The following is a 12,766-nucleotide window of genomic DNA, read 5'->3' as shown; positions in this document are numbered from 1 at the left end:
CTCTCTGTGATGCCCAGGCTAGAGTGCAATGGCATGAGCTCAGCTCACTGCAACCTCTGTTTTGTTCCCCAGGTTCAAGAGATTTTTCTGCCTCAGCCTCTTGAGTAGCTGGGACTACAGGTACGCACCACCATGCCCAGTTAATTTTTGTTTTTGTGTTTGTGTGTGTGTGTGTGTGTGTGTGTGTGATGGAATCTTGCTCTGTCACCCAGACTGTTGCTCTGTCGCCCAGACTGGAGTGCAATGGCGTGATCTTGGCTCATGACAACCTCCGCCTCCTGGGTTCAAGCAATTCTTCTGCCTCAGCCTCCCAAGTAGCAACCACCATGCCCGGCTAATTTTTGTATTTTCAGTAGAGATGGGGTTTCACCATATTGGCCAGGTTGGTCTCGAACTCCTGACCTTGTGATCTGCCCGCCTCAACCACCCAAAGTGCTGGGATTACAGGTGTGAGCCACCACACCCAGCCCAATTTTTGTATTTTTAGTAGAGACAGGGATTTCACCGTACTGGCCAGGCTGGTCTTGAACTCCTGACCTAAGGTAAGCCACCCACCTTGGCCTCCCAAAGCACTGGGATTACAGGCTGAGCCACCATGCCTGGCCAAGACAAGAATATTAAACACATTATTAAGGTGATATTTTCTTGTGAAAAGCATCAACATTAGGATATATAAAGTGCTGAATCAAACAATAACAGTCAATTTAAGAAAGTAAATCCTGCCTGAAGACTACGACTACCTTTAAAAGATTTTTGGCACTAAATGATACAAATGTCACTGTGGCTTTTTATTATTAAATGTAAAATTCACTTATGTAATGAACCTGCTCGACTGGGGCTACATTTAACATGAAGCTCTTTAACAATACTATTTTATTGTTGCATCTTTACATGTATTATTGTTACTACTACTATTATTATTATTATATGAGACTGGGTCTCCCTCTGTCAACCAGGCTAGAGTACAGTGGCATGATCTCAGCTCACTGCAACCTCTGCCTCCCAGGTTCAAGCCATTCTCGTGCCTCAGCCTCGCAAGTAGCTGGGACTATAGGCGCCCACCACCACGCCCGGCTAATTTTTGTATTTTTAGTAGAGACAGGGTTTCACCATATTGGCCAGGCTGGTCTCGAACTCCTGAATTCACATGATCTGCCTGCCTTGGTCTCCCAAAGTTTTGGGATTACAGATGTGAGCCACCACGTCTCACCTTCTTTGTTTTGTTTCTGTTTTTGTTTTTCTGAGATGGAGTCTAGCTCTGTCACCCAGGCTGGAGTGCAGTGGCGCAATCTCAGCTCACTGCAGCCTCTGCCTCCCAGGTTCAAGCAATTCTTCTGCCTCAGCCTCCCAAGTAGCTGGATTACAGGTGTGCACCACCACGCCTGGCCCCAGATTTTTTTTTTTTTTTTTTTTTTGAGACAGAGTCTCGCTCTGTTGCCCAGGCTAGAGTGCAACGGTGTGATCTCCGCTCACAGCAACCTCCACCTCCTGGGTTCTACCTCAGCCTCCTGAATATCAGCTGGGATTACAGGCATATGCCACCACACCTGGCTAATTTTGTATTTTTAGTAGAGATGGAGTTTCTCCAGACTGGTCAGGCTGGTCTCGAACTCCTGACCTCAGGTGATCTGTCCACCTCGGCCTCCCAAAGTGCTGGGATTACAGGTGTGAGCCACTGCGCCCAGCCTCCCCACATTTTAAATTACTTTGAATTGCTTTAATATGACTAAAGTCTATTGTCACAATAAGTAGTCTTTTTTTCTTCACTGACTTGAAGCTTAGGAGTAGTCTTTTTTTTAAAGAAATGGCTCTCATTTGAAAAATGGAGACCCTGCATACTTCTTTCCTCTCTCTAGGATCAATGAAACAAAACCTGGATGCACTGAAAGTTCTAAGAAGATGCAAAATATGCAAAATTATTGCCTTAATTAAGTTTGTTTTAAAAAGAAAAAGCCCTCCCACATTATATTCCAAGTCTCCCAACAATTAGGTTCTCAATTTGGGTTCCCAGCTACTTAAAATATTTTTTAAATGGACCCTGACTATTTACTTGGGATATACTATAATGACCAAACCAATGTTTCTTTGCATTTGGCTAGAATGTGTGAATTCTATGTGGAATATATTTTGGCCCATACCAACTCTAGCAGCTAATGTGTATGATTAAAAAGAAGTATAAAAGTTATATGATGGGCCAGGCACAGTTGCTCACACCTGTAATCCTAGCACTTTGGAAAGCTAAAGCAGGTGGACTGCTTGAGCCCAGGAGTTTGAGACCAGCCTGGGCAACATGGTGAAATCTCGTCTCTACAAAAAATACAAAAATTAGCTAGGTGTGGTGGTGTGCATCTGTGGTCCCAGTTACTCGTGAGGTTGAAGTGGGAGGATTGTCTGAGCCTGGGAAGTCATGGCTGCAGTGAGCTGTGATCATGTCCCTGCACTCCAGCCTGGGCAATAGAGTGAGACCCTGTCTCAAAAAAAAAAATTTATATGATCAATATAGTTTGTATATTCAGTATTCAGCATTTTAGATAAACAATCTATAAAGAGAAATTTAAAAGGTGCCTTTGGTGGTAGAATGGCTGGACACTCTTTTTATAAATACTTTACGACTAGGTTTTTGGTTTTTTGTTTTTTTCAGATGGAGTCTCACTCTGTCGTCCAGGCTGGAGTGCAGTGGCGCAGTCTTGACTCACTGCGGCCTCTATCTCCCAGGTTCAAGCTATTCTCCTGCCTCAGCCTACCAAGTGACTGGGATTATAGGCATGTGCCACCATGCCCAATTAATTTTTTGTATTTTTAGTAGAGATGGGGTTTCACCATGTTGGCCAGGCTGGTCTTGAACTCCTGACTGCCTTTCTCTCCTTTTCCTAACCTCCAGCCTAGGTCCAGTTTTAGTATTAACTTCCAATATATATTCTTGAATTACTCCTTGACTAGCTTATTCAACTTATAATTTTCATTTTTAGGTGTATTTTTCCTTTCTAATCTCAGCCTGATTGCTAATATCTGTTTTCTTTTCAATCTTGTATATTTTATTTTGGGGCATACTTTTGGAATGGGAATCTTAAGTGAAATTAACAGAACAGAGTAAAAGTTGTCCCGGAAAATCAAGAACTGGTTACTATGCCTGTGATTATTCCTTCTTGATATCAACCATGAAAGGTACTATAATACAAGAGTTCAAGATAAAATTTATCAATGTAACATTTTCCAGCAGAAGGTAGTACTTTCTTGGCTGCCTAAATGATTTATGAAAACTGTTCACCTATTAGGTACGTTTTCTTGAAATCAGCTGATAAAATGTCAAAACTTTGAATTTTTGCAATGGAGTCTTGCTCTGACGCCCAAGCTGGAGTGGGCAGTGGCATGATCTCGGCTCATTGTAACCTCCGCCTCCCGGGTTCAAGTGATTCTCCTGCCTCAGCTTCCCGAGTAGCTGGGAATACAGGCACGCACCACCATGCCCAGATAATTTTTTTTTTTTTTTTTTTGAGACGGAGTCTCACTTTGTCGCCCAGGCTGGAGTGCATTGGCCGGACCTCAGCTCACCGCAAGCTCCGCCTCCCGGGTTTACGCCATTCTCCTGCCTCCGCCTCCCGAGTAGCTGGGACTACAGGCACCCGCCACCTCGCCCGGCTAGTTTTTTGTATTTTTTAGTAGAGATGGGGTTTCACCATGTTAGCCAGGATGGTCTCGATCTCCTGACCCCGTGATCCGCCCGTCTCGGCCTCCCAAAGTGCTGGGATTACAGGCTTGAGCCACCGTGCCTGGCCTGTTTTTGTATTTTTAGTAGAGACAGGGTTTCACCATGTTGGCCAGGCTGGTCTTAAACTCCTGACCTCAAGTGATCCCACCCACCTCAGTCTCCCAAAGTGCTGGGATTACACGCATGAGCCACAGCGCCCGACTTGAAATGTTGAATTTTTAAAAACAATGTGGTAACAATTATGCAAATACAAGACTCATTTGAACTGCCAAATGTTCAAAAGAACAACCAAACGCCACCCCCCAATCCCTTTACCCTGCTTTCTGAAACAGGTACATTTCTTTTTGCTTACCTGACAATAAATGATGATAAAAATTACAAAGAAATGCATTAGAGAAACTAAAATTTCAAGAAGAGCATTATTACACCCATGATTTTTAGAAACGAGTCATTTTAAGAATTTATAAGTTTAATCACATTAAGTAATGAAATCAGAACTAGTTCATAAAATTACTGTAAAACAATGAGAATTAAATGGTAAACTCATTTATTACATTTGCTCTGATTGAATAGATTTTACTAATGTTAATATATTTATATACAGAAAACTTACAGGTGAAATTGTCGTACTGACATTTAATTAGAAGACAGGTTTTTTTCCCTCCCAAGACAGTTGTTATCCAGACTACAGCTCTTAAGCCACTGCACATTTGAGAACATCCAAATCTGTACTTAGCTTGAAGGAAGAGTTCTGCATTGACTTTTCACACACACATATAATGGCGAGGTAAAGAAACAGGGACTACGTAAATCACCTTCCAAGAAAAGAAAAATGTAATGCCTCTTAAAACTACCTGGTTTCTTGGGGTGCGATGCTGGAGTAGGGTGCATTTTTGCATCTCTGGAAAACCCATCTAAATTTCCTTTTATGGCTTCCAAAGCATCATCTCTACTCTTCTCTCCTGTCTAAGAAACAACAAATATATGTATATTTCATTACTTATCCCTCACTCTATCCTAAACCCTCCCAAATTAAGAAAGGCACAGATACTCATCTACTTCCAATATTTTTACCACATACTTCTGATGATGACTTCTCCAAGTCAGAAAAACAGGTAAATGACTAAACAATGACACTCTACAGAAAATAAAAACATTACAAGGCCAATATATAAACACTTCAGGATAGACCTGTTTGATATTAAGTGTCCTGTGAAGGCTCTAAGAGAAATATGAAATATCACTGAATTCAGGATTACTGCTTTCCAAGAAAAAGATTACAAATATTGCCATGATACTAAAAAAGAGTTGAGAAGATAATGGCTGATACCCTATTCTCATCAATAACAGTGTATCTTCACAGAAAATGAAAAATCCTTCACATTAGGAATTAGATAAACCGAAATGAGAAGAGTCAATCACAGCCCCAGCTTGGGCTGGTGCCCCAGTGATGACATCCACTCAATGAGTGGGAAGAGGCACATTCAGGGTGTGTATGTTCTGGGTGAAGAGAAGTATTGAAGTATTACCTTGGGTTTCACACTGCTCAAAAGTCTGAGCTTTTGCTTCTGCTCTTCAAACTGGCGTCTTTTTCTTTCTTCTTCTAAGAGTTTTTGCTGCTGTTCAAATCGTTTCCTGAAGGAAAAATGACCTAATAAAAAACAAGCTCCCAGGATTATACACTGTTTTATATTCAGATTTCTAACAGTTTCAGCAATATCATGTTGCACTTCTAGAAGTGTAAATTTCATTGCTAAATATCTAGTTTTCTTATGACAATCCTGTTTCCTCACTACATTAATTCCAAAATATTTGACATGAGTCTAAATAATGATTTACCTAAATTATGAATATGAATTTATTTCTCATCTAATTTGCAAGAGGAGGAAACAAGCTTTTGCATACAAAAGTGTTCTCAAAAAACAGGCAGACAAACGTAAGAACACACTTTGCTCTGCATATTAAACAAGAACCTGCTTGGGAAGGCAGTGTCATACAGGAGAAGAGTAATGATCTGGGAATCAGGAGGCCTGACTTTGGGTTCAGGCTTTGCTGGTAACTGTGTTACCTGGACTGACAAGTTGTTTCACTTTCCTGGACTTCACTTTCACTAGATATAAAACAACAGGGTTGAATTAGAGGATCTCTAAGGTCCTTTTTGACTCTAAACTTGTAATAATGGTATTTTAAAGAGGCTTTTTTGTTTTTGTTTTTAAATAGGGTCTCACTCTGTTACCCAAGCTGGAGTACAGTGGCATGATCACGGCTGACTGCAGCCTCAATCTCGGGGCCCAGGTGATCCTCCCACCTCAGCCTCCTGAGCAGCTGGGACTACAGGCATGAGCCACCAAGCCTAGCTAATATTTTGTATTTTTTGTAGAGACAAGGTTTCACCATGTTGCTCAGGCTGGCCTCGAACTCCTGGGTTCAAGCAATCTGCCCGCCTCAGCCTCCCAAAGTGCTGGGATTATAGGCATGAGCCACTGGGCCAGGCCTTAAGAGTTTTTTTTTTTTTTTTTTTTGAGACAGAGTCTTGCTCTGTCGCCCAGGCTGGGGTGCAGTGGCTCATCTTGGCTCACTACAAGCTCCACCTCCCGGGTACAAGCCATTCCCCTGCCTCAGCCTCCCGAGTAGCTGGGACTATAGGCACCCACCACCACGCCCGGCTAATTTTTTGTATTTTTTAGTAGAGACGGGGTTTCACCGTGTTAGCCAGGATGGTCTCAACCTCCTGACCTCGTGATCTGCCCGCTTTGGCCTCCCAAAGTGCTGGGATTACAGGCATGAGCCACCACGCCCGGCCAAGAGTTTTAAAGACAACTTTTGACTGTTTTAGTTTCAAATCTTCACTAGAGATTATTAGACAATTCTTAAGATAGATGCTATAATGTATCTTTGTTATCCTTTAATTTTGGTGATCTCTTACTGCTGCTCTTCGGCAAACTGCTTCTGCATGTCTGGAGTGTACTGTGGGCCTGGAGGACGCATGCCCAGGAAGGGTGCTTGTCCTAGGTAAGGCATTCCCGCTGCTGGCATTGGTCCCATTGGTATTCCTGCCTAGAAGAAACAGACAAAGGCTTAGAAAACACAATTTCTCCCTTTAATTATCACACACAAAAATGTGACTTTCAAAAATTCTATATTAATATTTTTATTTGTAAAAAATAGAAATATACTGTATTAAAAGATGCAGAGATGCAAATAAGATGCAAATATGCAAATAAACATATTATATTAAAAGATGCTAAAAATGGAAGGCTCCCCTTAATATCTAGCCCTCCATTCCCTTCACTGTCCCAGAGGTGACTGCTGCTAATAGTCTGATTGGTGTGTGAGTATGGAAGTATATGCCCACAAATTACATTCTTGTGAGCTCACTAATCCTCTTTGAGAAGAGGCATTATATCTTATATATTTTCATATTTGCAATAATAGGTAAGAGGCTGGCATATGGTAAACATACCACAAATGAAATTAAATCTGATTTTCCAATATATATGAGAGGATAATGAATATTTTGATGTTATCAAAGGCCTAATAGTCAAACTTTTATAGAAAATGAAAGAAACATATTCAATAATAATGACATAATACAATATTATAAAGTTTATTAAAGTGTCCAGAAATAAGAATAACACAACAGCTAATCACAAAATGTAATAATATTATGTTTTTTTTTTGTTTTTTTTTTGTTTTTTTTTTGAGACGGAGTCTCACGCTGTTGCCCAGGCTGGAGTGCAGTGGACACGGTCTCGTTGTGTCACCCAGGCTGGAGTGCAATGGTGTAATCACAGCTCACGGCAGCCTCCAACTCTTGAGCTCAAGAGATCCTCCCACCTCAGCCCCAGAGTAGCTAGGACTACAGGCATGTGCCATCGCACCTGGTTCGAAATCTAATATTAAGAGTGATGACAATGATAATAGTTAAATGGCTAATTTTTAGTGAGTGAAAACTCTTCTACTACTCAACCTTCTCCCTGAAAAGTTCCCCTTCTGTCCCTAACTAAAGTCTGTCCGTGAAACACTCTCATTTTGGAGACTGCTACTTTTCTATTTCCTGTAAGTGGGGAATATTCTTCCTTGCTTCTTCTAAACCTTTTCTCCTCTCTCTACCTTCAAAAACCTGAATACATTTTAATTTCTCAGTAATAGACTTCATCATTTACTCTCCGATCTTGTTCACGTCATCTACTGACCCTCAACTTCCTCACTCTTCAGTTGTACACTTCAGACTTTGCTATCTTCCATTCTATCTCCCAACTGCTCTTGGTAACGTCAACAATCACCAACACGGATCACTCACCTAACACTGTGGTCTTCTAGGTCTTTAGCCTCCTCATCACAATCATGCCCAACATACAATTCCAGCTTCCCATTCCATGGTAATACCCGTGATCTATCTGCACCAAAGACTGTGTCATGTCCAAAATCTGGATGTTAGGCATCCTGACACTTGACCACCACTTCTGATCCTTCTAGCTCATCTAGACCAGTAATTCGCCTATCTCATTAATATCTCCCACCTGTTAATTTATTATTTTTTCCCTGGGCTTATTTTGTAGGTTCCACCTGTTAATTTGCCACGTTTCTCATGATTAATCATCTTCATTATATCCTCACTTCCCTTCCTGCTCAATTTAGATTCTAGGGTTCAATATTAAATGCCCTTGTCAATATCCTTAATGCCCTTAATTGTCAATTCCTTAACATGGTCTCCTGGTAAACTTCACCCCTGATTAGAATCAACTAATCAACTTCTCCATGCTTATACAAAAACCACTGAACCATGCCGGAGAGAAAAACATTGAGGATTCACATTAAATTCTATTTATTTATTTATTTAGAGACAGGGTCTCACTCTGTCACCCAAGTTGGGATGCAGTAGTGCAATCTCAGCTCACTGCAACCTCCACCTCCCAGGCTAAAGTGATTCTCCCACCTCAGCCTCCCAAGTAGCTAAGACTACAGGCATGTGCCACCACGCCGAGCTAATTTTTGTATTTTCAGTACAGATGGGGTTTCACCAGGTTGGCTAGGCTGGTCTCGAACTCCTGACCTCAAGTGATCCACCCACCTTGGCCTCCCAAAGGGCTGGAATTACAGGCATGAGCCATGATGCCCAGCCAGCTTGGAATGCTTTTGAAGGGTTTCTAGCACTCTACAACTGGAGTTACACACAATATTGCTTTATTGCTAACATTCTCTATTCTAAATCTTGGGTGGAGATAGCTGTGTATACTTATTTTAAATCACAGTATTGCTCTCTTGCTGCTAAAAATTAGGATCACAGTCCTAGAATTAAATTTTTCTTTTTTTTTACTCAGTTCACCCAAAGTATATAAAATACAAAAGAAACTACCCAAATCAGAGATGAAAAATAAGGCAAAGTGTTCAACAAAAATAACAAAGAATGAAAGAAAGAAACGTGTCATGCATATTGCCTTCTTACTTACAAACTCCTCTCTTGAAGAACATTCAAATTTACTAAACGACATTTTGTGTTTCCCCTACACCTGGAAAGGAGGGACTAAGTTTTATAGACTTTTGAAATCTAAATAAACTAAAAGATTAAGAGATACTAGTCTTTAATTACATACTGAATGGATGACATAACAAAAGAAAGAACTCAGAAATCTGAGATACATTTGATAAACTACTGACGGCACTTAAGATTTCAATAAGTTGAGAAGCATAGCATGACAGTTAAGACTAAAAGAGTAAAAGTGTCCATGTCAGTTAGAACCCCAACAATTTTGTTTTGACAAGTTGATCTTAAAATTATACTGAAGGGCAAAGGACCATGAATCAGTTATAATTCTGTAAAAGAAGGAGGATGATCCATACTACCACATATCAATGCTTATCTCAGGCTAGATAATTAAGGCATAAGATATTTACTGACGCAAGGAAAGACAGATGCAGCAATGAGACAAATACATGAGCCTAGAAATTAATCCAAAGCACATAAAGAAGTGTAATATTACAGGAATAATCACAGAAATCAATAAATAAAAAACGGGCTATTTATAAATGATTTGGGAACAACTGACTACAATGGAACATAATAAAATTACATCCTTCTACCTCACGCTGATTCTAAAGAACAATTCTAGGTAGGTTAGAGACTTAATCTGAAAAGACAGGCTGGGCGCATTGGCTCACACCCTGTAATCCCAGCACTTTGGGAGGCTGAGGCAGGCAGATCACTTGAGGCCAGGAGTTCCAGACCAGCCTGGGCAACACGGTAAAATCCCATCTCTACTAAAAATACAAAATTAGTCAGGCGTGGTGGTGCATGCCTGTAGTTGCAGTCACTCTAGAGGCTAAGGCAGGTGAATTGCTTGAGCCCAGGAAGCAGCAGTTGCAGTGAGCCGAGATTGCGCCACACTCCAGCCTGGGCAACAGGGCGAGACTCTGTCTCAAAAAAAAAAAAAAAAAAAAAAGACAAGAAAGACAAGAAACTTAACTTTTTTAAAATAAGAAGACACAGGTAAGGAAGAATGTCTTAGATAAGACAGAAAAAAAAAATGATTTATCCATCTGACTTAATTTCTACACAACAAGACACTATAAACAAAATTAAGAGAGGCCAACGACTAGGAGAAGATACTGGCAACACATGTAACTACAAAGGATTAGAATCCAGAATATATAATGAACACTCAGAAATCAATGAGATCAAAACAGCAAAACATTAGAAGCAATTTAAATGTCTGTTAATAGAACAACATATATTCACTCAATGAAATACCACACAGCAGCTACTATGAATGAACTTGGCATAATTTTACAACAGGGATAAGTCTTGGGAGCAAACAATGTTAAATTAAAAAGTTAAGATGTTGAAGGGTACATACGTAAAATTTAAAACCTAGAAAATATTATATATTGCTCGTAAGTATACAAATATATAAAATAATAAAAGTATAAAATTATGGCCAGGCACAGTGGCTCATGCCTGTAATCCCAGCACTTTGGGAGGTAGAGGTGGGTAGATTGCTTGAGGTCAGGAGTTTGAGACCAGTCTGGCCAACATGGTGAAACCCCATCTCTACTAAAATACAGAAACTAGCCAGGTGAGGTGGTGGGCACCTGTATCCCTGGTACTAGGGATGCTGAGGCAGGAGAATTGCTTGAACACAGGAGGTGGAGGTTGCAGTGAGTCGAGATCGCGCCACTGCACTCCAGCCTGGGTGACAAAGTAGTATAAAAATATATACGAGAACCATAAACACTGAATTCATGATAGTGATAACAACCTCTGGGGAAGGAGAGGAAGGAAAGTATTTTTGAATTCTTTAAAAAAATGTAAAGCAAATGTGGCATGTTAAAATTTGATAAAGGTAGGACCTGACTACCTATATAAAAAATCCCAAGGGAATCCACAAAAAAATTCCCAGAGCTAATAAAAAGTTCAGTAAGGTTGAAGGATATAAAACAAACATATACAATCAACTGTATTTCTATACACTACCAATGAATATGTGAACATTGACATTAAAAAACGCCATTCATAATTCCTCAAAAAACCAAAATATTTAGATGTAAATCTAACCAAACACGGATGTGACTTTTATGCTGAAAACTATATAAATGCTGATAGAAGAAACCAAAGATCTAAACAAATGAAGAGACATCCCATACTGTTATGACGGAAGACGTCAATTCTCAAAGACATCAATTTTCCCTAAATTCATAGAGGTTTAATACAATGCCTATCAAAACTCCAGCAAGAGTTTTTCCAGAGATAGACAAGATTATCCCAAAATTAATATGGAAAGACAGAGAAACCAGAATAAATTCTGGAAAGAAGAATAACGTAGGAGGACTCAACCTTATCGTATAGCTACCATCACAAAGACTGTGTTATCGGTGAAGGAACAGGCATATACATAAAACAACAGCACAGAACAGAGAACCTAGAGAAAGATACATACAAGCATGCCCAACTGATTTTTGACAAAAATGTGAAAGCATTTCAATGGAAGCAGAATAGCTTTTTCCACAAATGTTGCTGGGGCAGACTTACATAGATACAAAGAGAGAGATAAAAAACAACCTCAATCTAAGTCTTAGATCTTATACAAAAATTAACTCAAAATGGATCATGGACTTAAATGAAAACCATAAAACTTTTAGAAAAAAACATAGGAGAAAATCTCCAGAATCTAGGGCAAGGCAATGAACTCTTAGAGTTATACCAATGCATGATCCATAACAGGAAAAACTGGTAAATTGAATTTCATCAAAATTGAATTTTTGCTCTGTGAAAGACCCCATTAAGAGGGTGAAAAGACAAGCTAAAGACAAGAAGAAAACACTAGTAAACCACATATCTGACAAAGGACTAGTACCTAAAAGACATAAAGAACTCTCAAAATTCAATAGTAAAATACCAAAAAATGCAATTAGAAAATGGTCAGAAGCTATGAAAAGACATTTCTCTGAAGAAAATGTAATGATGGTAAATAAACACATGAAAAGATGTTCAACATCATCTGCACATTAAAACCATGCAAATTAAAACCATGAGATATTAAACATAGCTGTCAGAATGGCTAAACAAAAAATAATGACACTAAATGCAGGTAAGGATGCAGTATAACTGAACCTCTGATACACTGCTGGTAGGAATGTAAAATATTACAGCTACTCTGGAAAGAAGTTTGGCAGCATCTTAAAAAACCAAAAATGCAATACATGCAACCTAGCAATTGTACTCTTGGGCATTTATCCCAAGAAATGAGGTATGTTCACGCAAAAACCTTTATTTGTAATAGCCAAAAACTGTAAACAACCCTGATGTCCTTCAGTGAGCAAACGGTTAAACAGTCATACATCCAAACCATGAACTATTACTCATCAATTTTAAAAAAATGAACTACTGATACATGCAACAACTTGGATGAATCTGAAGGGATTATGCTAAGCGACAAACGCCAAATCCAAAAGGTTAATGATTCAATTTATATAACATTTTTGAAACTACAAAATTATAGAAATGGGGAACACACTAGCGAATGCAAAAGGGGTAAGGTGGGGCAGGAAGGAAGTGAG

At 39.6% G+C, this 12,766-nt stretch overlaps 1 protein-coding gene across 33 annotated transcripts in view; it reads right to left on the bottom strand.

Annotated features, from left to right (window-relative positions):
* The window catches only part of SYNRG (synergin gamma), a 94,997-nt gene that overhangs the window by 65,146 nt on the left and 17,085 nt on the right, over positions 1-12,766 (bottom strand). For all 33 annotated transcript variants that reach the window (XM_074019031.1, XM_074019040.1, XM_074019042.1 and 30 more), the window contains 3 exons: positions 6,636-6,766; positions 5,239-5,344; positions 4,564-4,675 (listed from right to left, as the gene is read on the bottom strand). In XM_074019031.1, coding sequence (XP_073875132.1) covers positions 4,564-4,675; positions 5,239-5,344; positions 6,636-6,754 — 337 coding nt within the window. In that variant the 5' untranslated portion in view covers positions 6,755-6,766. The remainder of the gene's footprint in view (positions 1-4,563; positions 4,676-5,238; positions 5,345-6,635; positions 6,767-12,766) is intronic.

This window comes from Macaca fascicularis, chromosome 16, assembly GCF_037993035.2.
Source record: "Macaca fascicularis isolate 582-1 chromosome 16, T2T-MFA8v1.1".
NCBI lineage: Eukaryota > Metazoa > Chordata > Mammalia > Primates > Cercopithecidae > Macaca > Macaca fascicularis.
Note: the sequence above shows the minus strand (reverse complement) of the source record. Positions and strands in the feature narration are given on the sequence as shown.